Source organism: Thalia democratica, chromosome 4 (assembly GCF_965202585.1).
Source record: "Thalia democratica chromosome 4, ktThaDemo2.hap1.1, whole genome shotgun sequence".
Taxonomy (NCBI): Eukaryota; Metazoa; Chordata; class Thaliacea; order Salpida; family Salpidae; genus Thalia; species Thalia democratica.
In genome coordinates this window covers 42,781,524-42,807,447 of record NC_139168.1, presented here as the reverse complement: position 1 = coordinate 42,807,447, position 25,924 = coordinate 42,781,524, and the positions used below count along the sequence as shown (strand labels likewise).

Genomic DNA, 25,924 nt, shown 5'->3' with positions numbered 1-25,924 from the left:
ATTTTAGAAATGTAATGCATTTTTTTGTAAAATGTAAATTTTAGAAGTTCTTTGAATAAATCAGCTAAAGTATAAGAAAGAAAACATACAATGTTACTTTTGTACTTGATATTATTAATCAGAATTTTATAATTGCTGTAGTAAAATTGTTACTTGTATAATTTTGCAGGAAGATGAATGATTTTTTTTCATTTTTTGCGAAAAACAAGTTTTTATTTTTCAAGACTGTGTTTGTTGTGTTTATTGTCTACAATGTTATGATTGTCACTCTTCAAAACCAAGATCTACAAAAAAGAATAAACACTTTGGAGAAAGAAAGATCAATGTGGTCAAAAAGTGGTAGTTTAGAAAATGATAGTAAAGTTGACGAAAAAGAAGAAAAAGTGCAAGAAAATACAGAAGTAACCTATAAGTATTCACAGGTTTTAGACAAATTTATTTTAATTTTTTTTGAAACACCTTTAAACAGCTTTTTATTCAGTTTAGTACATAACATGAACTTGATAATTTTATTCTTGACTATTCCATATCAAATTAAAAAAACTTTTTTGTACAAATTTTATTAAAAGTTTTTTTATTAAAATATATTATGTTTTAATTATAAACGTTTAGTTTATTAAATTACTTAGTAAGTAGTACAGTGCTTATTCACTTATCTGGACTTCACTTATCCGGACTGCTCAGTCAGAAGAACATTCAAAAAACTTTCACTAAAAAACTTTAACATTTTTGTGTGATACAGATATTTAAGCTCTTATGCTGTAAGAAAATTTAGAGTGTTTTTCAGGGTTGCCACTCGATCAGGAAATCAGAAAAAGTCAGGAAAAATTTGAAAAAATGACAAAAGTCATGAAAAGTCAGGAAAAAATGGGGGGTTTTGAAAAAAAGTCAGGAAAAATCAGGATATTTGATAAAATTAAAAAAAAGTCAGATTTTGTCAGTTTAAATTTACAAAATTCCTTGATTTCCAAAGCCTTCAAATGGTAAAAATTACTTAAAAGTATTTTAAAGTCAGAAAAAAATTCCAAAATGTTCCTAGAAATTTACAAAAATATTTAATTTTATTTCCAATGCCTTCATCTGGTATAATATCCTTTATAAAACTGCAAACATTTTTTATGAACATATTGAACATTTACCTTAAATGAACAAGCAGATTTTGTAAGCTTTTTAGTATTGATGATCTGTAGCAAGGACACTTCCATATAGAAACTGTGATATATACACAAAAGTTTATCTAGCATAATTTTAGAATCAAAGTGTTTTTTGTTTAAGTAAATAATTAAGTTCTTTATAACTAAGCAGTTAGTTTAGTATTTTATGTAATAAGTTCATGTGTATACTTTACCTCTTTCTAATTTTTCAAAGTTGTTTGAATTTATAAAATAAGTTATAAGAGAGGTATTAGTGGCTGATCGTGCCATCGAAATTTGACCAAACATTAAACATTTTTTTCATGTTTGGAAGTTAGGTCCAAAGAGTAAATGTCCTGACAGCAGGTGTTACCGAGTTGTAAGGGATGCAGTGGCTGATTATCTTGTCTTAGTGAAGATGCATTTCTTTAGTTATGTAGCATCTTTCATGCAACCTTTTTTGACACTATACCAGAGTACTCAGCCTATTGTTGCCTATATGCATGAGGACATTTCGTGCTTGGTGATTAAATTGCTGTGTATCTTTATGAAAGACGGGATAGTTTGGAACCTCAGCCTTCCCAAGTTATTCAAGATTGAATTGAATGATCAAGCTTTCCTGAAACCTGCCCTTGATCTTGGTTGTGCAGCAAAAAATTTGCTTTCAAATTTGAGGAAAAAAGACCTAGTTGAGGAACAAAAGATTGTAAATTTAAAAAAAAAATGTAGAGTATTTGTTATAAAAGCTGTTGAAAGTCTCCGGAGCAGAACGTTTGTTTATCTAGATACATTTATGCTAGGAAATGCTAAAAAATTGTGTCTTTTTTCAGACAAGCTGTGTTTATAAGATAATAATACAAGTATTTTGCTGATAGAGCTGTTTATTTCAAACATCAATCATACACATATGGTTCAAGTGATGAACTGATAGTTTGATGACTGTTGTTTTTAAACTGTATTAAAATTAGATTAAAAGCTTTATATAGTTTCAAGAATAAGTTAAATTTAAGAGTTTAATTTAGAAAAGTCAGGAAAATTTTGGTAAAAAGTCAGAAAAAGTCAGGAAATTTTTCTCAGCTTGATCAGTGGCAACCATGGATTTTATAAATTCTACAATTTTGTTTATTATTATGACGTAATAATAATACTAAAGATTACATTCTATATTTGTTTAAAACTAGCTTAGTTATCATTAATCTGTAAGCATGTAAAGTAATTCAGTTTAGAATTTTTTTTATTTAATCAATTAAATTTTTAAATTTATATTTTCTCTTAAACAAGAATTAATCTTTTATCAAAATTAATAATTAAGGCAGATGGGACTACAAGTGATAAATTTTACTTGCTTGACCCTCAAAAAACGTATATTGTTGTATAGGGTTAGTAAGTTAATTTTTTTCTACTTTAAAATAATGAAATAATTAATCTAAAATTTAGCTTTTATTATTTATAATTTTTTTATATATTACTCACAATTACCATGTATTGGTTTTTATTTTAAAACTTTTATAATGCATTGCATTATATGCAGCAGTTATAATATTAAATGAAAAAGTTGATTGTTTGTACTTATCCGGATTTTTGGTTATCCGGACATGTTTACAGAAAAATCTTGCCCACTGTGTCCGGATAAGTGAATAAGCACTGTACTAGTATAACCACTTAAATCAAATTAATTTATTTTATAATTTTACAAAATTGTAACTAGAAAAAATCAAAAGATAGTTTTGAAATATCTACAAATTTATTGCATATTACATAAGTTCAAAACTTTTTCAGATCTAATATCCTTCTTCAGTAAACTTATAGTAAACTGCGTTTAGTTTATAAGTAGTTATAAAGTTATAATAAGTAGTTTACTATAAGTTCACTGAGAAAGGATTATAAATCTGAAAACGTTTTGAACTTATGTAATATGCAATAAATTTGTAGATATTACAAAACTATCTTTTGATTTTTCCAATTGTTGATGCAGAAGAAAAATTATTAATAAAAAATTGGCTGTGTCCTGGACTGATTTAATCACTTTTATATTAATCTTGACAAGATTATAACAAAATGTATTTTAATTTAAACACAATGTTATGCTCTTGGAGCTTTTCAATTATAATCTAAATTTTATCCAAATATTCAAAACAGAAAAAATACTATCCATTCATTTACAATCAAGCAGATAGATGTAAAAATGACAAAGGGGACTCTGAAGAAGTTTTTCTTCTGATTGTTGTAAAATCGATTACTTCTAATTTTGATCGAAGGCAGGCAATTAGAGAAACATGGGGAAATGAGTCATACTTACCAAATGTAAAAACAAAAAGGTTTATAGAAAATACTGTTTTTATGAGTTTTGTATATCTAAGCAAACAAAATATTTTGTATATTTCCAGCTAGTTTTGTTTTCAGATTTAAATGCTTAGAAGTTGCAAAAAGTATATAATATCTTTTTTTATTCGTGGTTTTTTTCTAAAAGGAATAGATATGTTTTTTAGTACTCAGATAAAACCAAGTAGATACTCAATAATAATTATACAAGTCAATAATCAGTCAATCATAAGTACAATAATACAACTCAATACAAGCCATATTCTTTCTCCTATCTTTCAATAGCTAGTTTTTTATTAGGATTTGTATAAAAAATTTAATTTTTTGTTTTAATTTTAGAGCTGTATCGTAAATTTTGATATAAATTAAGTTTAAAGTTTTTAAAACTTAAATTGTTTTAATTTTATTAAGGATGATCTAGTATATTTTTCTATAAATGTATATATAAAACAAGTCAATGTAAAATAATAGTGAAAATTCTTTAAAAAAACATTTTTTTCATAGTTTCAAAGCTTTGTTAACAACTATTAAAAAAATTCAATTACAAGCTTTTCCTCAGTAAGCTCAATAGTATAATTAAATATAACAAAAAAAAACATTTATTAAAGTCAGGTACAATGTAGTTACATGACAATTCAATTTACAACAAATCAAATTAGAATAAATAATTTTAAATTATTCAAAATTTAAAAAATAACTTTTAATAAAACAAAAATACAGGTCTAGTAAATAAAGTTATAGTAATTAAAAAAATAATTGTAAATACTAAAAATAGCCATATTTTAGTAAGTTTTAAAATTTGTTTATCCATATATTATAAAAAATAATTTGAGTTTGACCAAAATAAAACCAAGTTTTAGGTCGAATTGCTAAGATTATGATAGTATAAAAAGCTTAATAAGTACTTATTAAATAAGATACTTCAAGATGACTCTGAATTTTGAATGTAGTGTTTTGAGTTGTTGAGTAGCAATAATATTAAACATTAAGTATTAGCCAATATTTATTTTAAAACAAAAAAGTTTAAAATATGAACTAATTATTCTTAAAAGCTTATAGATAAAAAACTTAAAGATATTTGTACACAATTGTTTGTTTAATGTGCAAATATATACATCATAACTTATTAGTCTGCTTTAGTACTTTAATAACTTAAAAGGAAAAAAATAAGTTGTTCCTTATAAAATCTATATGTTCTTTACAGGTTATTTCTACTGGCACAGTCCAAGGACCCAAAAAAGGAATCGTTATTAGCAGAAGAAGTAGCTGAGTACAAGGACATTGTTCAGGGAGATTTTGTTGATTGTTTTAGAAACTTAACAGTTAAAGAAATCATGTTCATGAGATGGATGAGAGCGTACTGTTCACAAGCAAAATTCGTGTTTAAAGTAAGTTTTGCTACTCTTAAACTTACAAATTACTAATTGAAAGTTCTGAATAATAACCTGTTGGTAGTTAATACTGGTCATACATGTTTTAGGAGAGTACAGTGCACAAAGGAAAGATAACACAATAACTACAAAAATATTAATAGGTATTGAAAATAAGTAAATAAAAAACAGAAGTATATATAATTAAATAAAATCAATATATGTTTATTGTTCTGTCGTCCTCTTAAATTTTTTTTCTTTCTTTCACTTTGTTTCTTTCTGATTAGAGATTGCCAAATATTGTGATCATAAGTTACTCGTCTTGGACAACCAGCGTTACTTTTAATATTGATCTTGAGAAAAAAACAAAGGCCTTGTTTGTAAAATGTGTTAGTTTTTTCCTCCACAATTGAGAGGCCGAGTATTGCTGAAGTAAACCAGATACTGCAAACACACTACTTCCAAAATTGAACTGAGCTGAATTTAGAAAATTAAATTTTGTATAATAACAATGTTTGTTTTAATGAAACTAACATTTCATTTTAATATTTTAAAGCTTGTGAATAAATATGTAATTTTTTGTAATAATAAAAATATTTTTCATTATTCTCAAAACAAGCTTTTCCAAATTTATTTAAAAGCGGATGTTGTAAACTGTTTTACGCAGATTTCGTGACGTACTTCCAGTATTGAAAACAAAATCATTTTTTATTGTTAGGAGTTACATTTGTTTCAGTGCTTATAAAACGGAATTTTATTTGCATTTATTTGCAGTAGCAGTTTCGGCAGAGCATTCGGCAAGTGTGCTTTAAGTTAAGATGCATTTTAAGCACGTTAGATTTGAGAACTAATGTTTTCTTGTGTGTTTAACTTTAGTTCTCGTATAGAGTGATGTAATTGTATATTTGTGTTGTTTAGTTTATGTAAATAAAATATAAGTGTTGTTTTGATTGTTGTACTAATCTACTTTACTAATCATATTACCCCTTAATAATATCTCTGTAACGAGACATTGTAAATCATAAAGAACTATTTTTATTATAGCCCATGATTCAAACTAAATACATAATTCCTTAATTAACAAATTTTTCAGACTTAAAATAGTAAGTTTTTAATGTGATTTTGCTTTGTATGTTTGAAAACTCAAACTTATTAATTTAAGAATAAAATTTTTGTTTATTTATTTTGCATTAAAGAAATGTATGTTTTAAAAGCTATAATCATCTGATTCTAATAACTTATGCGTCATTCCGTAATAGTTTAATTTAGTCTATAATGATTCTAATATACAACTTGATATATAATCTTAATATAGACTAGAAAGTAAATCTTTATAATTATAGACAACTTAAACCTTACTATATAAACTTAATATAGAGCAAAATATGTTACACTCAGGGTTGCCACTCAGTCAGGAAAAGTCAGGAAGTCAGGAAAAATTAAAAAAATTGACAAAAGTCAGGAAAAAATGGGGGGTTTTGAAAAAAAGTCAGGAAAAGTCAGGAAATTTGATAAAATTAAAAAAAATAGTTAGTTTTTGTCAGTTTAAATTTACAAAATTCCTTTTTTTTAAAGCCTTGAAATGGTGAAAATTAATTAAAAGTCCTTTAAAGTCTGAAAAAATTCCAAAATATAAACATATTTAATTTTATTTCCAATGCCTTCATCTGGTATAAATTAGTAAAATATCCTTTATAAAACTGCAAAAATTTTCTATTAGAATTGAACAAGCAGATTTTGTAAACTTTTTAGTATTGATGATCTGTAGGAAGGTCACTTCCATAGTGAAACTGTGATATATACACAAATGTTTATCTAGCATAATTTTAGAATCAAAGTGTTTTTTGTTTAAGTAAATAATTGAGTTCTATATAACTAAGCAGCTAGTTTAGTATTTTATATAACAAGTTAATGTGTATACTTTACCTCTGTAATTTATTCAAATTTGTTTAAATTTATAAAATAAGTTATAAGAGAGGTATATCACTAGTTTACTCAATTTTAGAACTTACTTAACTACGTTCTACTGTTAATACTAAAAGTATAGGTTCGGCACTCTAAGTTTATTTTACAATGTTACTAAAAATCGATATAAAAAACACTCACACACATGCAAGTCAGAGCTCGGTGGTTTGTTTGCAGGACAACTTTTATTAAATGTAAGAGCGTTTGTTTACAGGTCCTCAGCAATTCTTACTGAAGTCAGAGCCAAGCTAGGACTGGAAGCGTATGGAACGTCTAAAAGTCTGCTTGGGCTGAACTACAATATAAGTTTCTACTTGAGAAACGGTTGTTAAAAAAACAACGAAAGCTGGAAATAGCTACAAACCAGTATACACTTGCTTTAGTTTTTCGGCGATTCTTACAAGAAAATATATAAGTGTAGAGCTCGAAAAACGCTTGTAGAAATCAACGAAAGCTGAAAAGTGTATTGAATTACACTTGCTTTCGTTTCTCAGCGGTGTTTATTGAAGTCAGTGGATTAAAATATAAGTGCAATGCTGAGTAACAGTCGCTAAAAAACAACGAAAGATGAACGCAAATAATCGCTAAAATACAACCTAAGTGACGTTTACAACTAGACCGAAACACGTTCTGGTAAGCGTTTCTCGAGTTCCTGTTTATTTCTAGGTCAAACAATACACGATTCTAACAAAAAATAGTGAAATCTTGTTTACAAAGAATCTAAAAAGTGCCTGCTAAAAGAAAAGTGTGTTTGATTTAGTTGTACTTAACCTTGCCAATAATACTGATAGCCAGCCGAAACGAAAACCGAAAATGAACGTGCAAATGCAACGCGCACTTATGCAATGCGCTTTATCTAAAAGCTGCGACGCTAAACTACGACGGAATTTTTAACATTCTACTCAGAATGTTCAAAAACTGAAAAACTTTCTTTTCAAGCCGCGCTCGGCTTTATATAGAGTTAAGCTAGAGTAAAAAACTGTTTTTTTTAAAGTCTCTTGGAACAAGCAGATAATGCTTACAAAGCAATATCCTATAATTTAAACATAGTTATAAAAGTTATGTTAAAAAGCCATAGTAAGATGTGGATAATATCGAACGAAAATATAGAACAGTGCAACTAAAATTTACATACTCTACAGTTAAAACAAAAAATAGAGGTATATAGGTTGACAATTTAACATGGAACCCTAGAAAAACATGTAAGTTAAAAGTAGGCAATAAAAGAAATTTCAAAAACTTAGAATAAAAATTATTGAAAACCTAGAATTCTGAACAGTTTTTAAATAAAAGTTAATTTAATTTAAATACAAAATATCTATTATATTCAACAATGTTTTTGTAACACTTAGAATTTTATTTATTAAAAATACACATTTAAAGTAGCATTAGATCATACTTTCAAATTTTATACTACTTGAAATAGTTTTAAATCAAACAAAACTTTATACTAAAAATTGACAAAAAGACTTGTACTTTCAAAAACCAGGAAGAAATTTATAGAAAACCAGTGACCACCTTGTTTTTTAAAAACAATATTAAATTCAAACATGTTAATAATTTAACGAGTAGTGCAATTGACTTTTTCTTAAAAGTAAATGCTCTTGAAAACATGTTTGTTAAAGTAGCTTTTCGTTTTGGTCTAGCTGACATTTTTTGTTGTAAGTTTTTTTTCCAAAAATATTAATTAAGGTAATTTGATTATTTTAAAAGTAACTTTTTTCTTTATTTATTTTCTCATTTTCTGTTGCAGCCAGTAAAATGCAAGAAACAAATCAGTAATAAGTTGGCAGGATATAAATGATTTAATAGCCATAAATAAGCTGTTTAGAAAAAAAAACATAAAATTATAAAAGCTGAATGAATGTTTACATAAAATCTTCGTTAAGTTTTATTCAAACAATCCTGAACTAAATTTTTTATTTTATTTTTGGCTGTATAAACCCGCATACTCAAGTAGCAGAATACTGTAGTTTTAAATTGTGGTTCTCAAAGTTTTCAAAAGCTGTAGACAGTTAAAAATTTCACTAGAAGTTTAGTATAATTTCTACCAAAACTAACCTTATTATTTTTTAATCCATTTTATTTGTAACCTACATACTAAGTCTTGTTAGGAACTATCAAAAAATAAAAATTTACAGGGTGTTTTTCAAAACTATAGTCATAGTATTTTGTTTTTTTAGTTTAGTATAACATTTTTTAGATTTAAACGCCTTTCAACTGTTTATAAGATAATTAAGAAATACACATTTAAGATTATTACAATACTGCAATTTCAGAGAAAGAGTTCCAAAAATGGCTCATGAGATGAATGAGTCATTTCTAGATCTGTCTGAAACTTCAGTCAGGTAATAAACTACAATTCACTTATTTATAGTTATACTTAGCTTTTTCTAAATATAGATTCAAACATTTAAAACAAAAACAAAAGGGTTAGTAAAGTTTTTCATATATTTTTAACGTCTCTATATTAAAAACAAAAAAGATTGAATGATTGAAAAGTTTTTTAAGAAAGTTTACAATGAAAAAAATGTTCTTAAGCCATCTTTTATAGTTTGGAATTGTGAAATATTATATAAAACATTAAACATAAATTAAATGTTTAGTAAAACATTTAGAATTCTTTTTTTTCTCTAACAAGCTCTAGCAAAACTATCAAACTGTAATAACTGAAGATTTTAATAAACATGTATATTTTCAAAAGTCATAACATGAAGTAAATACAACAATGGTGTAATTTATTTAGTGAAACCAATAAAAGACAGTTTTAAACAAAAGCTCGAGTACGTTTTATAAATTTACAATATCTTTATCAGCATTTAACCATTTACAAAAGTTTCATTAATTATTTAGTGCAATTCCGTTTATAATAAAACATAGTCATGCATAAAATTTCTATGAACTTCGCTGCTGCAATATATTTAATTGTTTATTTTTTTTTCTTTTGTAGATTATTTATATTTTAACTTAATTTGTATAGTAAGTGTAATTTTATTGCAAATGTTTTGTAGGAAAACTTTTTAAACGAATTAAAAAACAATAATCATATGTTATACACTGTTCATTTATTTACGCTTCAAGAAATGAGTCATATTAAAATGGTTATTAACAATAAACTGTACAATAAGTACTGGAAAATAGTCTTTATTTTTCTAAACAAATTTGTTGACTTATTTTTCGTAAACAAAAAGATTGTCAAAAAATCTGGAATTCTTTAAAAACCTAAAAATACCCTGAATTTGTCAATTTAGGCAAAAAATACCTGGAAAACCTGGAATTGGAGAGATTTGGAAAAAACTGGAAAAACCTGAAATTTTAAACATGTTTTACATGTAAAGTAATAAAATTCAGATTAGATATGAAAATCTATCATATACAATAAATTGTTATTATAACTTTTTATCATTTAACACTTTAAAGTAACGTTACAGTATCATATCAATATTTTTATACCATATAAGACGGTTTTTACCTAAAGTATAATTTTCTGTTAGAAATTGAGTGAAAAATTAGTACTTTAAAAAACTTGAAGAAATTTAGAAAAACTGAAAAAAAAAATTCAAAAAATCTTTTGCAAAGCTGAAACTATATTATTAATAATATATTTAAATATACTATACTATATTGTAATCGTGTATAGATTTATTAAAGTAGAAAAAGTTTTATGTTTTATACGTTATCATATTTTAAACAAGTATGGATTGTTTGAATAATTTCGTAAATTATTTCTGTTGCTTATGTTTTCAATGTTTAAAGGTTATTTTTATAAAGGTTTCAATTCATTTATTATTATTAATAATTTGCTTATTATTTGTCATGTTTATCAAACATAAAAATATTTGAAAATAATTAACTTAGATATCTAACGAACTTAAGAAAAAATATCAAACATTTAATCTAATAGGGATAAGTTATTGAGCTTCGGTTGTTAACCTAACAGTAATACTTTAATATCACATATTCTAAATATATATAAAGTAGTTTGATATACATTTCTTAAAAAATATTTTCTTTATTTTATTATATTTTCAGGGTGATGATGACATGTTTATGATCATGCGCAACATTGTCGATTATTTGACGTCACTCACTCCAGAAAAAGCCATTGAAATGCTGACAGGATCAGTTTTGTACTCCTCACCCCGAATAACCAATCCCAAGTCAAAGTATTACGTGCCGGCGAGTTTGTACGGAGAAAAGTATTATCCGCCTTATGTTAGCGGTGGTGGCTTTGCCATGTCTTCTCTTGTTGCTATGCGTATGCTCGAGGTAGGTAATACTATGCTGAGAAAAGTTATTATATATTTTTTTTAATATTTTGATGGAAACGTATTTTTAAATTAAGGTTAAGATTTCAATCATAGAATGTTAAACAGTGCTAAAAAGTTTAAAAGTTGAGTAATAAACTGAAACTTAGTTTAAAAATTGCTTTACAATTGTTTACTTTTATTTTTTGATGATTTACTCTTGATAGCATAATTGTTGTTCCTAATAGACTATCAAAAAGATATCATATCACTGTTTTAATCTATAGTAAGAGTTTCTTTATTAAGGGCATAGGGGATCCAACATTTTTTCTTAAAATAATATTGGCTCTTATATGAAAGCTTAGAGCAGGGTTTCCTAAACTCATTTACTAAATCGCCCCCTTTTCAGAAATTTGAAAAATAATCGCCCCCCACGATTTTAAAAAGTAGTTTTTCTCTTGAGTACAAATTTTTGAGCCAAAAAATTGTGTTCAAAATGTAATTTAGTCTGGTATTTCTTATACACGCACTTTTGGGCTGTGTTCAAAGTAGTTTACAGGGCTTGAGAAAATAAGTTATGTTGTTTTCTTATAAGCCCAGTAAAGTGTTTAAAAATACTTAAATACTAAAAAGCCTTGTGTAATCAGTAATCAATCCTGTTTATTTATGAATTGTTTTGAAACTAATGAAAATTTTAGGGTAGTGGTGGACAACTTTTGTAGTCAGCAATTCATATTTACTAAAAAATATTTTCTTGTTTCAACTCGTTAAAAAAATGTAATTGCGGGCTGCATAATTTAAAAAAATAACATATAGAAAACTAAAAAACTTGAGCATAATTGTAATAAAATGATTTACTATTATTGTGATCTAGGAAATACTAATGTAACTGAAAACCAAATTGAAAGTGTATTTCAAAATCATAAGCATCAAAAAACTAAATTTTGTTTATTTTGCAAAGTATTTTCAAGTTACTTGGCGGGTCGAAATTTGATTGGATCTGGACCGTAAGTTACCCATCTGAAATCTTAACTGAAACCTGACATTATAACTATCTCTCATTTAACGAATTTCGGACATTTAGAGTGAATACTAAGTAACTTATTTAAGCCGCACAAAATACTTAAATTATTTTATAAATAGGCATATTCTAAAATTAAATACCAGAGATTAAAAAACTATAAAAGAATGAACAAATTTTTTAAACATAATGAAATAGATATTAAAACATTATTGCTGATCCAGTTTTAGGAAGTTTGACTGACTGGTTGATTATCTCACATAAAAAGTTGGTTTATCAATAGCTTCTGTTGATGCAGTAAAATTATTAATTTCAATGCTGAGATATATTATTAGCAAGTTAGTTGTAAAATTAAAATTCAATTCTAAACTTTTTAAACTTTATGTTTTGTAGTAGAATACCATTAAATAGTATTTGACTTAAAATAACCTTTAGAAAACTAAACCTTAATTTTAATATTTTTTTTCTTCATTTAAATTCAAAAAATATCAAATGTTTTACAGTTAATTTTGTGAACAGAAAGTAATCAATTAAAAAATTCTTTTTATTGTGTTAAAACTTTGTTTTGTAACTGTAGAAGTCTTTTTGATTACTTATTTAATACTGTTTAATTTTATTTTTTCTCTAGTTATTAGCCTATAATAATTTACCAGAAGAAAATAGTGAAAAACTAAAAGCTAGTGTTGAACTATTGAAATAAACAACATATTCTAATTGCTAATATATTAAAAAATAAAATAAAACACAAAACAGTTGTATAATTAGTTTTAAATTATTTAATTTTATTAGATAGATTTTCTAACAGTAAAAATTCAAGTTAGAAAATAAATTTGAGTTTAATAATCTTTTAAATGAAAAATTTGAAGTCATTTCAAATAGAGACATCAAATCTATACTCTTTTAAAACCAAAAATAATTTTTGAAATAAAAACTTAAATGGTTATCAAGGTTTTTTTATTTATACAGATTAAACAAGTAATAACAAAAATATGTCAAATAAATTTCTTTCAAACAAATACTTTAACCACTATGCTATAAAAACTTTTAGTGTAATGTAAATCGACAAATATAAACTACAAAATAAACCCGGTCAAAACAAAGCTATTAACATATTTAAAACATAAAACATTTTATAAATACAGTAGACTTCCTTTTTAATTCGCACTTTGAACTAAATAAAAAAGTTTTAACTCAAAAATTATTACCATTTTTTTACAAAATGATAAATTTAAATATGTTATATGCAATAACGTTATGAATAAACATGAAATCAACTAAAACATAAAACAAACATTCATAAAAAAAAAAGATTTATATGAGCTATTAAATATTGTGTATTTTTTGTTTTGTTAATACTTAGTTAGTAATAGACTTGTTTAAGTTAAATTTAAGAAAGTATAAGTTTGCACTTTTTTTGGTAAAAAGTGCGAACTCAAGAGGAAGTCTACCGTAATTAATATTTATTAGGCATTATGCAAACCTGTTAAAGAATAAACAACTTAAAAGAATTTTTTATATAAAGGAATACATAATACAATACAAAGACTTAAAACAATACAAACCAGTTTAAACAAGAAGTATTTTAAAAGATCAAACAAATAAAAAAAACTTTCATAAAATAATTTCTGCTACTGAATTCTAATATAATGCGAAGGATGAGGTTCATGAATGCTTGCAAGTTTTTATAATCTGATTCTAAATCAGTCAAATAAAGCCTCAAGTCACCTCCTTTACAAATATTTAGATTAGATATTTTGCTCAAGATGTTGATAACTAAACTGAAAGCTTTCTCAACAACATAGCTAGAAGGAAAAACTATACACAACAATCTAAATTCCTCTCAATGATTGGATACTTTTGCCTTAGTTTTTGTTGAGTCCAAAAGCTTTCATTTCGTTCTTTGGAAACATTTACTTTGAGTTAAAGGTCAGTTTGTAAGTCCGAGAAGGTTTCCTGTGAGTCGTTTACTTCGAAAAGATCTGCCACGAAGGGATCCATATTTTTATCTATATGATAGCTTTTTTGTGTCAAATCGAAATTTTACTTAATATGTTGAAATTGTTAAAAATTCCAGATTAAAAAATTTTTTTTTGCCTAAATTGTCAAATTCCACGTTTTTCTAAGTAAATTGGCAACCCTGTATAGTTTTATTTCTTAGTCTAACTAAATGACTTTTCAAAAAACAATTGGAAACATCATGAGGTGATAGTTAATATAGATAACATACATTTTTACAAACCATTTATGATCCTAAATAACATATATGTAAGGTAAAAAAATAGTGAAAAGAATTCCGATCGTCTATGATCTATGTAAATGTTAAATAAGAAAATATATAATTGAAAATATGTAATTAACTTGAAAGTAGGAGTCATAAGTACTTGATTTTTTTCTCTCTATTTTACATAAACACAATAAACTTTTTTGTTTAAGTTTTACCACAGGGTCAAATATTTAACAGCAAGCTAAAAATGGTAAAATAGCAAAATAAAAAGTAAAAATTTTATGACAACCCAAAATTTTAAAATCGCCCCCTTTTCGCCCCCTTACTAGTTATCGCCCACCCTTTCGCCCCCTTACTAATTATCGCCCCCCGAAATACTAAAATCGCCCCCAGGGGGGCGATATCGCCCACTTTGGGAAATCCTGGCTTAGAGTTACTATTAGATGCTTTATATCGAAGAACAAAAATTTAATATATTTTTGAGGGGGTCAAATATTCACAAAGACTTTTTTGCATTGATTGTCAAATATGCACAAAGGGTAAATAGAAAAAAAATCTAAAAAATTATAAAAAAACAAAAGATATTACCTACCAAGAGTAAGGGATAACAGTGGTAGTTAAAAATAAACAATATATATAAATTAAAAAAAAAAATTACCAAGGGTAGTATATATCATTATTAATTAAATTGTAAATATAGACTAACTAAATTGTTTATATACTATTTATTTGATACAATTTAATTTTTTTCTTTGTTTTATTAATGCTCAGTCTTTAAAATTTTTCTAAAAAGTTAATAAAATGCAATACAATTAAAAATATATGAAATTATATGAAATTACAATATTGAAAACACTGCTTTATGATATCAAAATTAGTTCCGTAGTTAAAAATTAAATACAACTTTGCTTTTTATCATATGTTGCTTTTTAAGTTTTCACTTGATAGCTTAAATGATATTACACTAACATTTAATTTCGATGTTTTTAGATTACATTTTATTTTGTATTAATACTAATTATAGCTTTTTTTGTTATACTTAATTTTTATAAACATTTATAGGTTATCAAAGTAACGTCAATAATTCCAATAGACGATGCTTTCATCGGCATTTGTTTGAAAAAGCTAAATATTAAACCGATAAATCACAAAGGGTTTACATCATCTGGAGTAGACCCTAAAAAAGATGTTTGCGTTTACAAAGAGATCATGACGCTACATAAAGTAAGATTTTTGTGTTAATTTAATTCAAGTTACTCATTATTTAGAATATTAACGCTTTAAAATGTGAATAGTTTTTTAAAAGTGCAGTAACTGGAATAAACGATCCCTTATACATTATAAACCTTAGTATTTATAATTATTTTAAAAGTTACTATTTTCATTATTAGTTAATAACTTGAGTAGTCTAGATTTAAAAATTGTATTTAATTTTTGATATTTTAGTGTTTTATCTACTAAAAAAACTAAAAGGATTTTTATAGGAGTACTTTAGTAAGACACCACAATTTTTGAACAAATAGAATGTAGCCTTGAATAAGTATTTGCTAATATAAAACGAACTAACAATTTTGAAAAAATTGTTTATGAAATAGGGGTGTAGGTTAAAATTACTTTTATAAATTATTAAGTTTTTATATAAATATTAAACTTGTAAAAGTTCTCCAAGATACTTATTTACAATGAGATACATATATATGTAACTTAAAATACACAAAAATAAACTTTTCAGTGATCTTAACGCTTTGTCAGCCAAGTGTTTTAAACAATAAAAAGCAAACATATAAGTAGTACAGTAACAAAATTATATAACATTATATATTTCATTTTAATAGAATAAGTGGTACATTTTAAGCAACATTATCAACACAGTTTTAAATAAATTATAATGCGAATCCAGTTTGTAATTCATTCCTTTGAAGAGTTTGAAGATTCTGATTTTTTAGTTTTTAAAGTTTTGTTTTTCTGCGTTGCATATTTTTCAAACTGTAGTTATTTTTTATTCTTATTGATATTTCCCAATAAATTTTTAAGTTAATTTTATCATTTTTGAGTTTCCATATGTACTGCGATAAAGTTGTAGTGTTGCCATGTTTTTCATGTCTAAAACTGTACCTGTGTTTTGTGTAGCGATCTTTAAACGATAGTCCACTGGAGCCTACATAAAACTTGGTGTGATTTTCAGTTCTTACAGTCACTTTATAGATTAAATTTTCTGTTTGACATTTTCCATTGACCGGACATCCTTGGTTTCTGCAGTCACTCATTCGCTTCTTTTTATCTTGCATGTCTAATAGTTTTCGATTGTGTGCCATTATTAATTGTATTATGTTTGGCATACAGGAATAGAACACTTTTAGTGTCTTCCTGTTAAAACTTTTACTGTATGGATGGTCTTCAGTAAATTTTTTTATACACAATCTCTAGGAAGCGTTTCCCTACCCTGGTTTCTACGCTTTTGCAGAATGGAACATTGAAATATAAAATTATATTCTCTTTCTTTTCTTGTTCTTACCTTTTTCGTGTTTTTGGCTATAGGCCAGGGTTTCCCAAACTTTTTTTCAAAAGGCCCCATTTAAAGAAATTAAAAAAGCCATGGCCCTCTCCGACAAGATTTCTCAAAAAACTACCAATTAAAACGCCTACGACCTTTTTGTTTTCTTTTTTGCTCTTCATCATCAACTCCAGAATATCTAGTGTAAGTTTCAAATTATTGGCTAGTAGCTTCCCCTTTTACAGCTTATGGTCCTTAAATTTCCAGAAATTTTTCAATTATATCTTGTATAAGTTTTAAAACTGCCATTATAAACGCCTAAGCCCTTTTTTTTGCTTTTCATCATTAACTCAAAAATATCTAGAGTAAGTTTCAATTTATGACTTCATGGCCCCCTGTGGCCCCTCTAATACTCATACCCCCTCCCCTTACTTTACTGCTTGGCCCACTTTGAAAAACCCTGCTATTGGCTAACTTGTGATCTAACCCACTTGCCTTTGTAGCTTTCTGGTAGTGTTGAGTTTTTTCCTTAAATATGCGTTGACTGCTACAAATCTTTTGGAGGCGGTTATTCATAGCGACTGGGATATATTTTAACACATGCTCTGGATGTTTTGACTTGCTATTCACATAAACCGCATGCGCATTTGGTTTTCTATACGGTCTGTAGCTTTCGTTTTGTAGGTCTAAAGTTACATATAGGAAGTGTGTTACAAACAAATTGGCTTCAATGATAACATCAAAGCCAATGTTTTTAAAGGCTTCTTAGTTGTTAGACTTTCCTTTCCATACTCGGTCCCGGGAGAATATCTACCACTGCCAAACCATAGTCACAGTATATGCCAAATTTACCACCCTTAAAGATCTTCTCCTTTTTCAATTTGTTTAAGATATATAGACCAACTAACTTGCAAATTCCCGCCCCATGAAAGCTTCCCATTGGTACATCAAAGCTGTTCTTGTTATGCTTTTTCGACTATTTTTCACCTTCGTTGAAAAGTACTGTTTTGCAGCAATATCAACTCTTTTTCATATTCCGTATTTTCACTTAGGCATGCAGCAAAATTGAATGAGTTTTTTAAAATTGTTGCTGAAAGCTTGAATAAAAGCTAATTTGTTAAACCCTGAAGTTGAATTATTTATTTAAGTGGTGAATTAGTTCAATACCTCATATTTTTTCCATTGCTTTAAATTAAATTTTAGATTTAAAACAATGTTGATTTTATCAAAATGTATTTCAGCAGGTTTACCAATAAAAATTTTTGCCGGATTAATGATTCTACAGCTTAGTTTGTTAGGGAAATCTGGTTTATGATCTTTTAAAGTAAAGTAAAACTTTTATTAAGATAGTTTAGAAATTTTACCTTTTATTTTGTTTAAAAAAAATGTAACAAAACACATTTCATTTTTTTCTTTGAATTTATTTTAGATCTTTTGTAGTAAGTCTTATCAAAAATTGTATCTTACTAAATTAAACTAAATTGAAATTGAAATAAGATTATAATGTAGTTTAAAGTTTTAAAATATAAAATGACGTAATAATCGAATGTAAAAACTAACTATATGCTTTTACTATAGAACTTTGCTGTACTAATAAAACTCGTTAGATTAAAATCAAAAAAAAATAAACCAGCGATAAAAATGAAAATAAAACTATACTTAAAAAAGAAAGAATTTTACGAGAAACTAGTTACTTTAAAATTACCTAAAATAAGGATTTAAAAAGTATTGTTTGGTACACGAACTTTTTCTGCTCACATAAACTGCGCCTTTAAAATTGAATGCATAGGGCTTCTAGAATATGTAGCTGAAAAGAGTTCTCCGCTCTATATAAAACTGAAAAGTTCTCTTTTTTAAAACTTTTCGCACACTCCTGATTGTCCAACAAATGTTGCCCAATCGCCGAGAAATATTTTCGTAGTTTTCTCTGAACGACCATTTCGTTTTTCATAACTATTTCCTTTGCTTCAATATTAGTTTTTTAGATGAGACTACTTTCCGATTTTTCGTTTGTAGATGTGATGTTTTCTATAGTAAATTTTTGTGTATTTATACGGACTAATTTTACATAAGCTGTGATATTTATCTGCAAAAAAAAATTGTAGTCCTTGTTTTCTTTAAGTCATTGTTAAGTTTTTGGGTAGAAGAGTTTTGATACTTACGGAATATTAAATTATTTATTAACTCGTAAAGGTTATTTCAAATTTAGTTAAGAACTTATCCTCAGAGCCCGTTCTTTTGTTGAAAATAAACCGTCATAATGTTAAATTTTGCTTCTGTATCTTCATCCTTTATATGAAAGGCCTTCCATCTCATTTTTGTTATCAGTTAATCTATTTTTTCGTACATTTTAGTTTAAATTCTTTATAACTACTACTTATTGGTATGCCTTTTAGCGAATATTTAAAGTTTATAGGTCTAAAGTTGTCTATACTTTTAACCATCTTTAAAACTTTAGAGACTCAACTTAATTTAGAAAAGCGAGAAATTCTTACTTATTGTGAAGTCCTTTGATGGTAAGAAAGGCTCTCCACTTTATGTAGGTGCCAATTATAAGTTAAGATATACAAAAATAAACTTTTCATTAGAACAACTGTTTCAGCGTTCTAAACACTTTGTAAGCTAAGTGTTTTAATCAATAAAAAGCAAACATTTAAAAACAGTAACAAAATAAAATAACTTTATATTATCGAATGATAGAATATGTATACTAGTTTATAAATTTTCAGTCATAAAAAAAGTAAGATTTTGTAAGTATTCTAACAAAGAGTGATACACAACAGTAGAAATATAAATAATGTGTATTCAAATTGAATTTCATTATTTAAATAAAATCGAAATTTTCGCTTTTTTTCTGAGATACCATTGTAAGTGACAACGTGGCTACAAAATCTTTTAATATCAGTAATAAAACTACATTAAAGTAATAAATTGTTGAATATTCTAAAGTTTTACTTTTTTAAATGATATCGCTCTTTATGAAAATAAAAAAGTTGATTGTTTACTACAAACCAATATTTGAGTACCTTTTGATAATGATATTGTATTTATATATAAAAAAAAATAGTTTGCAAAGATTTGTTTTATAGTGTTTCACATAGCTTTTTTGCATTTCAAGTTTTCACAGTAGTTAGATAAATATGTTACAGTAATCTGTTAATTTCCTATACAATTTTTTGTAAGTAAATAGTTTGTTGAAAGTAAAGATCAACAAAGACCCTAAAGTTAATTGTTTATAACTGATGCTTTTTTAGTACAATTAAAAAATAAACAAAGGAACCACTAATAATTATATTAGAGATTTTTAGTTATTTTTTCTGATAGATTTCTAAACTAAGCATTTAATCATTACTTGATAATACTTTTTATTTGAATATCTCAAAGGTTGTCTATATGATTAACGCTTCTGTATCAAAATTAAATATATAGTTTAGTGTAGAAGTATACTAAATATTCATTACTCTCTTTAGTTTAAAAAATGTTATATAGTAGTCTTGATTTATGAAGTGTAGAAATTGATATTTGTCTATCAGGTTTACTAAATAGTCTTGAATCCTGGTGAAACCTGGAATTTGACAATTTAGGCAAAAAAAACTGTAATTTGAGAAATTTTGAAAAATATTTGGAATTTTAAACAATTTTTACATGTAAATTGATGAAATTCTGATCAATTACAAAAAATCTATCAGAAACTAGTTTTTTTTATCGTTCAGAATTTTTAAACATTTAGCATTACATTAAAGTAGCATTACAGTATCTTTTCAATATTTTTATTATATTTAAGACAGTTTTCTACCTTAAAAATAATTTTATACTAAAAATTGACAAAAACACTTGAACTTTCAAAAACTTGTAAGAAATTCAGAAAACCTGGAAAAAAAATTTAAATTTTTTTGGCAACTTTAGTTTATTCGTGATATTGTAACTAAAGAATTTTAAATATAAAAATAATATTATTAATAATAAAAAGCTTTTTAGAGCTATCGATATGTTCATAAAAATGTTTTTTCATTAAAATATAACATATAAGCTCAACAAGTGTTTTTGATTAAATAGAAGAATAAGCATCCATTAATAAACAAAGTGTTAGTTTTGAAGCAATTGCTAATTTAAAAAAAAAATACGTTTCTGCAAATTTGTAGCAGAAAAAAAGCTACAACCCCGGTATAAAGCTCAAATTCTTGAGTAATGAAAATATGTGCTAGTTGTGGTTTTACTTTAAACTATAACATTTTCTTCGTATGAAAATTTGGTCAAATTTTTAAATTTAATACAAAGCAATGAAATCAAACTACTTGTTAAATTCATTATAATTATTACTTTAAGTACATTAACTTCTCGCATCTTTACGCACTCGTGATGTTACGCATTCTAGTTTAGTTACGCATTTTAGAATTCTAAAAAATTCAAAAAATAAAAACTTTAAATTTTTAAATATTGCACAAATTAGGTTTATTGTATATAGCTTAGGTGTCTTAACACCCCTCCTTTTATACCTTTAAATACATAAAAGTTTTCAATTCCTCAAATTTTTATGGCATGAAATTCCATTCCTACTCAAAAAATCCATAAATATATCTTTAATACAATGCAAGACAAGGATATCATTATGTGGGCAAAGGTCAAATTAAAAAAGTTTTAGTAACATAAACAATTTTTGTTAAACATTTTTCTTATATTTTATATATTTTTGTTCAATAGAAGAAATTCATGACAGCACCAAAGGAATATTTCTGTAAAAGGCTATAGAAACAAATTTTTATATAGACAACACACCATTTCTTAACTATAAATTGAATTTGCTAAGTAAAACAGAATATAAGTGTTAAGTATCAAATAAGTCACATATAAATAAATATAAACTTAAAATCTACTTATTATTAAAAGTAATAAAATTTTTCTACAAGTATTATTATTTTATATAAATTTAAATCCTTTTTTTAACATATGTATAATTTTATCTTTTTTTCCATATTTATAATTAAAGTAAACAAATTGTTAAAATTGGAAAATTTTTGGTCTAATTTTAACTAGAAGCAATATCCAAAAATGGCCATTATAGTAAGTATATTTGGTACCTCTCGTATCTTCACGCATTTTTCTGTGGACACAATGTGCGTAAATAAGCGAGAGGTTACTGTAATAAAAATGCAATTTTTTTTGTGATCTTTAGTATTAATAATTTAAAAGACTACTAATTTATACAACAGATTTTGAAATTTTTCTTTTATACTTAAAGTAAAGTATGTTTATATTTTGTATACTTTGAATAAATATAAAAAAATCAAATACAAGACAATTAATAACTTTTTTTTTTTCATTTTAGGTAATGGAAGACGAATTACGAGAAATGTGGAAGATTTTAAACAACTCAACAGAACAAACTTTGTGCTAAGTTAGTCAGTGGAAGCATACAGAATTCGTAGCAAAATTGTTCAATGTTTTTCTAGTGACATTTTTAAACACTGTCAAAATTCTAAATTTAAAATTTAAAAAGTTTTTGTTAGTTAAATATGGACCACAATTTCTCAATCATATAAAACAATTGATAACTCTGAAAAATTACATACTTTTTTGATTTTTAAAGTAGATACTTCAAGTTTTCAGTAAAACAAACTTGAAAACAGGCAAATTGACAAATGTATAAATATTCAAAAAAAGTATCAGGTAGCTAAGATAAAACCAATAAAAAAGACCAATTTGTAAAAATCAATATAGGACCCCTTTGACCGTAAAGCATGTGTGCTAATACTATGAAGTTGTTTATAAAAAAAGAACAATAGCTTAGTATACTAGATAGTTTACTTTTTTTGGGAAATTTTAATTTATATAAAAGTTTATTTGCAGTTTTTGTAGAATGTTATTTTCAAAGTATTTTATAAATATAAAAGTTTTTCTTTCATAAATATAAGTAAGTTTTGTTGCTAAATACTAAACTTTTCTTTTAATATAATTCTATATCTGCAGCTTTTTATTTATTAAAAAAACAGCTATAAATACGGTTAGTATTTTATATGTACTTTAAGTTTATTTTAATAAATACAGGGTTCCCCCTAAAATTTATAGGAAAATCCATAAAGTATAGCAAATTTAGAGGGAAATTTTATAAAAAAAAACTATTAATTTTAAACGTTACGAACATATTTTTAAGGTAAAATAAAATATGTTATTAACCGTTTATAAGCACAGTCTTAATAATACAAAAGTTTGAGGGTTTTTGAGCTCTAATTTTAGTTAAATAAGCAAACTTTGGACAATTTGGATTTAAAATAAATAATAAAACCTTTTATCTGCTAGGTGGCGACACGGAGTTACTGTTCAGTACCGATATTGCAAATATATTAATTAAAAAAACGATTAAAATTTTTTACGTGTTTTTCATTACGCGGTGTCGCTGTTTTGGCTTTCAATTTTCAACCACCGAGCAAAAAAATGTAAACTCTTGCTACTTTCAGACTATTGCAAATTTTTAAGGAACCGGGAACCCTGTAAATAAGATGCTGAAACCATTTAGAGTTTATTTTTCTGTACTTTAATTTATCTTGAGTCAGATAGATTTCTTTTTATGCAGATAAAGTATTAGTCAAGTTTTTTTTTGATAATTATAAAGTTTTCCATTACTTTTTTGGAAATTTACATCTCATTTTATTTATTTAACTAGTTAGATTTACCTTTAGTTTAGCACTTTGTAGTTTTCTCAACAGTTATAAAAGTACTTTTTCTTGTTATGCAAGGAAATTTTGTAATATTTTGAAGTCAATAGCTTAAAAAGTTAAAGAAATTAGATTTTTCATTTATTCTAAGTAGATTGAAAGTAAAAAAAATGCGGTCAATATGTTTGTATAGAAAAAATTTTACAAGAAATACTTTATCTCAAAAATTAGTACATTTGTGTAAAGTCACCTCTCGCAAACCTACATACATTATGTCCTCAGCAAAAGTGCATAACTAAACGAGAGTTAGCAAATATACCTACGGTATTGGCTATTTTCTTATAATGCATTTGATTTAATACAGTTCAAAAACAATTTTCAATCAAGCTGTACATATAATTGAAATTTCTTTTAATAAAATGGTTTATGTGTGTGTATACAAAGTGATTTTTTTCCACTTTGTTCCTTGCCCTTTTAAAATTTAAATTGCCTTATACCATGTAAGGCGAGTTTAATCTTAGGTGAGCAAAGAACAAATTAGCTAAAAATAAGAGATATATTGGGTTGAAATAAAACTTTATGCCATAAATATTGTGAAGAAATGAACATTGTACCTTGTTTGGATTAAAGGTATAAAAAGGGGCTAAGGCACAGAAAATATAAAGAGCAAAGCCATAGAGTTCAATATAATGAGGCACAATTAAATGTTTATCAAACCGTCAAAGAACACATTTTTACAGAGTCTAAAGAAAAACTGAGAGGATTTACAATTTTAAATTATTTATAATATATTAAACATATTGTTTAATGAATACATACATTAGTTTTTTTTTTTTGAGAAATATGAAACTTGTAACTAAACGAGAGCGTGTAGATTCATGAAAGGTGACTGTTCTACAAAAAAAAACTTCTAGTTTATACTTTAAGCTTGAACATAACAGCCAAGGTTAAGGCACTAAGGGTCCAAGATATTTTTTTGTAAAAATGTAATTAGCTTTATATGAATGCTTTTACTTTAAACTACAAGCCATTTTTTATACAATCTAAGAAAATAAGTTAGTTTTTTGGTAATAAAATTTTTAATCGAAAAAAATCCTGAATTTAAATATTAGTAATAAATTTTGAAGATCTTGGTTAAAAAATTAAATAGAAGAAAAATTTTTATTGAAATATTTTTTGGGGTTTATCACTACTATTAGGAACCTGTTGATATCACTGACTTTGATGCTTATACCTAATAAGTTACTTTGATTTTTAAAGCTCTTAAAAATGTCTGATAGGCCAGATAAAACCTTACAAAATTCTAACAACTTGTAAAAATCAAGGTGGACCCTCTCTATTTCTAATTTTTGTAAAAATAAAGACCTTAAGCCCTTGATTAATGTTTCATTTTAAATTGTCAACAGAGCTAACATGGTTGCTCTTGATTTTTTCCTAACTTTTTAAGTGTCCATTTTATTGTGGTTGTAACATATTGATTTATTGTAAAAAGTTTTTGAACTAAATCAAAAAACTTTTTTAAACAGTCATACACTTACAAACACATAATCAACAATGTTTTGTAACCAAAAGTAAAAATAAATTGTTTAATTTTTTAGTTACATGACAATTCCCAAATGTTTTTCTCCAATTTTTTTTTTTTTAATTTTGTTATTATTAACATACTTACTTAATTGAGTTTTATTACGTTGTTTATTTTTTTTATTACATATGCTTAAATAGATTTTTTAGAAAAGTTCCAAATATGCACGGTTTTGATTCTTTTTTTACATGGTTTTAAAGCAAAAGTAAATTAATTTTTTATTAATTTTTATTTTTAACAGACTTATATAATTAAGTTTTATAACATTAATAATTTTTTTGTAAGCTTATTATTATTTTTCAAATATATGACCCATACAAGTTTTACCTAAACTCTTAGTATTTGATCAACAAATCCCTTAAGTTACGTAAACAAAAAAATCAGGTAAAACTTGTATGGGTCATATATTTAAAAAATAATAATAAGCTTGGAAAAAATTTAATAACGTTATAAAACTTAACTATATAAGTCTGTTAAAAACAAAAATTAATTAAAAATTATACAATCAAAAAATGTGGATCTGCCTAATTGGAAGTTAACTTCTTGTAATTCTTATTTATTACTGAGATCATTACATATAAAACTAGACCTATTTACCTTTCGTTCTATTGTAGAGTCTAAATTCTTAAACATACTTTTTGAAAAACTTCAATTTATTTATTATTTTTCGTTTTGTTTTTTAAATCGTATTACAATTTAAATTACTTCATAAAATTAACAAAATGGTTGATCACGCCAATTCGATCATGATTCATGAGACCACAAGTTTCGGTAGACTGGGACCAGTTTCGTCCTTATTAGGACTCATCAGTCAGTCACAACCGAAAAACTTGCAGTCGTCAATCTACAAACGGTTTATGATGCTTTTACATAAAGCAACCATTTGCTAGCAAAAATCAGTGACGCCAGCATT

The 25,924-nt window shown here is 25.7% G+C and overlaps 1 protein-coding gene across 1 annotated transcript; it reads left to right on the top strand.

Annotated features, from left to right (window-relative positions):
- Window positions 1-257: 257 nt before the first annotated feature.
- LOC145833373 (UDP-GlcNAc:betaGal beta-1,3-N-acetylglucosaminyltransferase 7-like) lies at window positions 258-22,171 on the top strand. The gene is made up of 6 exons (XM_082940552.1): window positions 258-401; window positions 3,273-3,451; window positions 4,660-4,843; window positions 10,823-11,059; window positions 15,345-15,506; window positions 22,103-22,171. The coding sequence occupies exons 1-6, from the start codon at window positions 258-260 to the stop codon at window positions 22,169-22,171; spliced, it is 975 nt and encodes a 324-aa protein (XP_082796678.1).
- The last annotated feature ends 3,753 nt before the right edge of the window (window positions 22,172-25,924 follow it).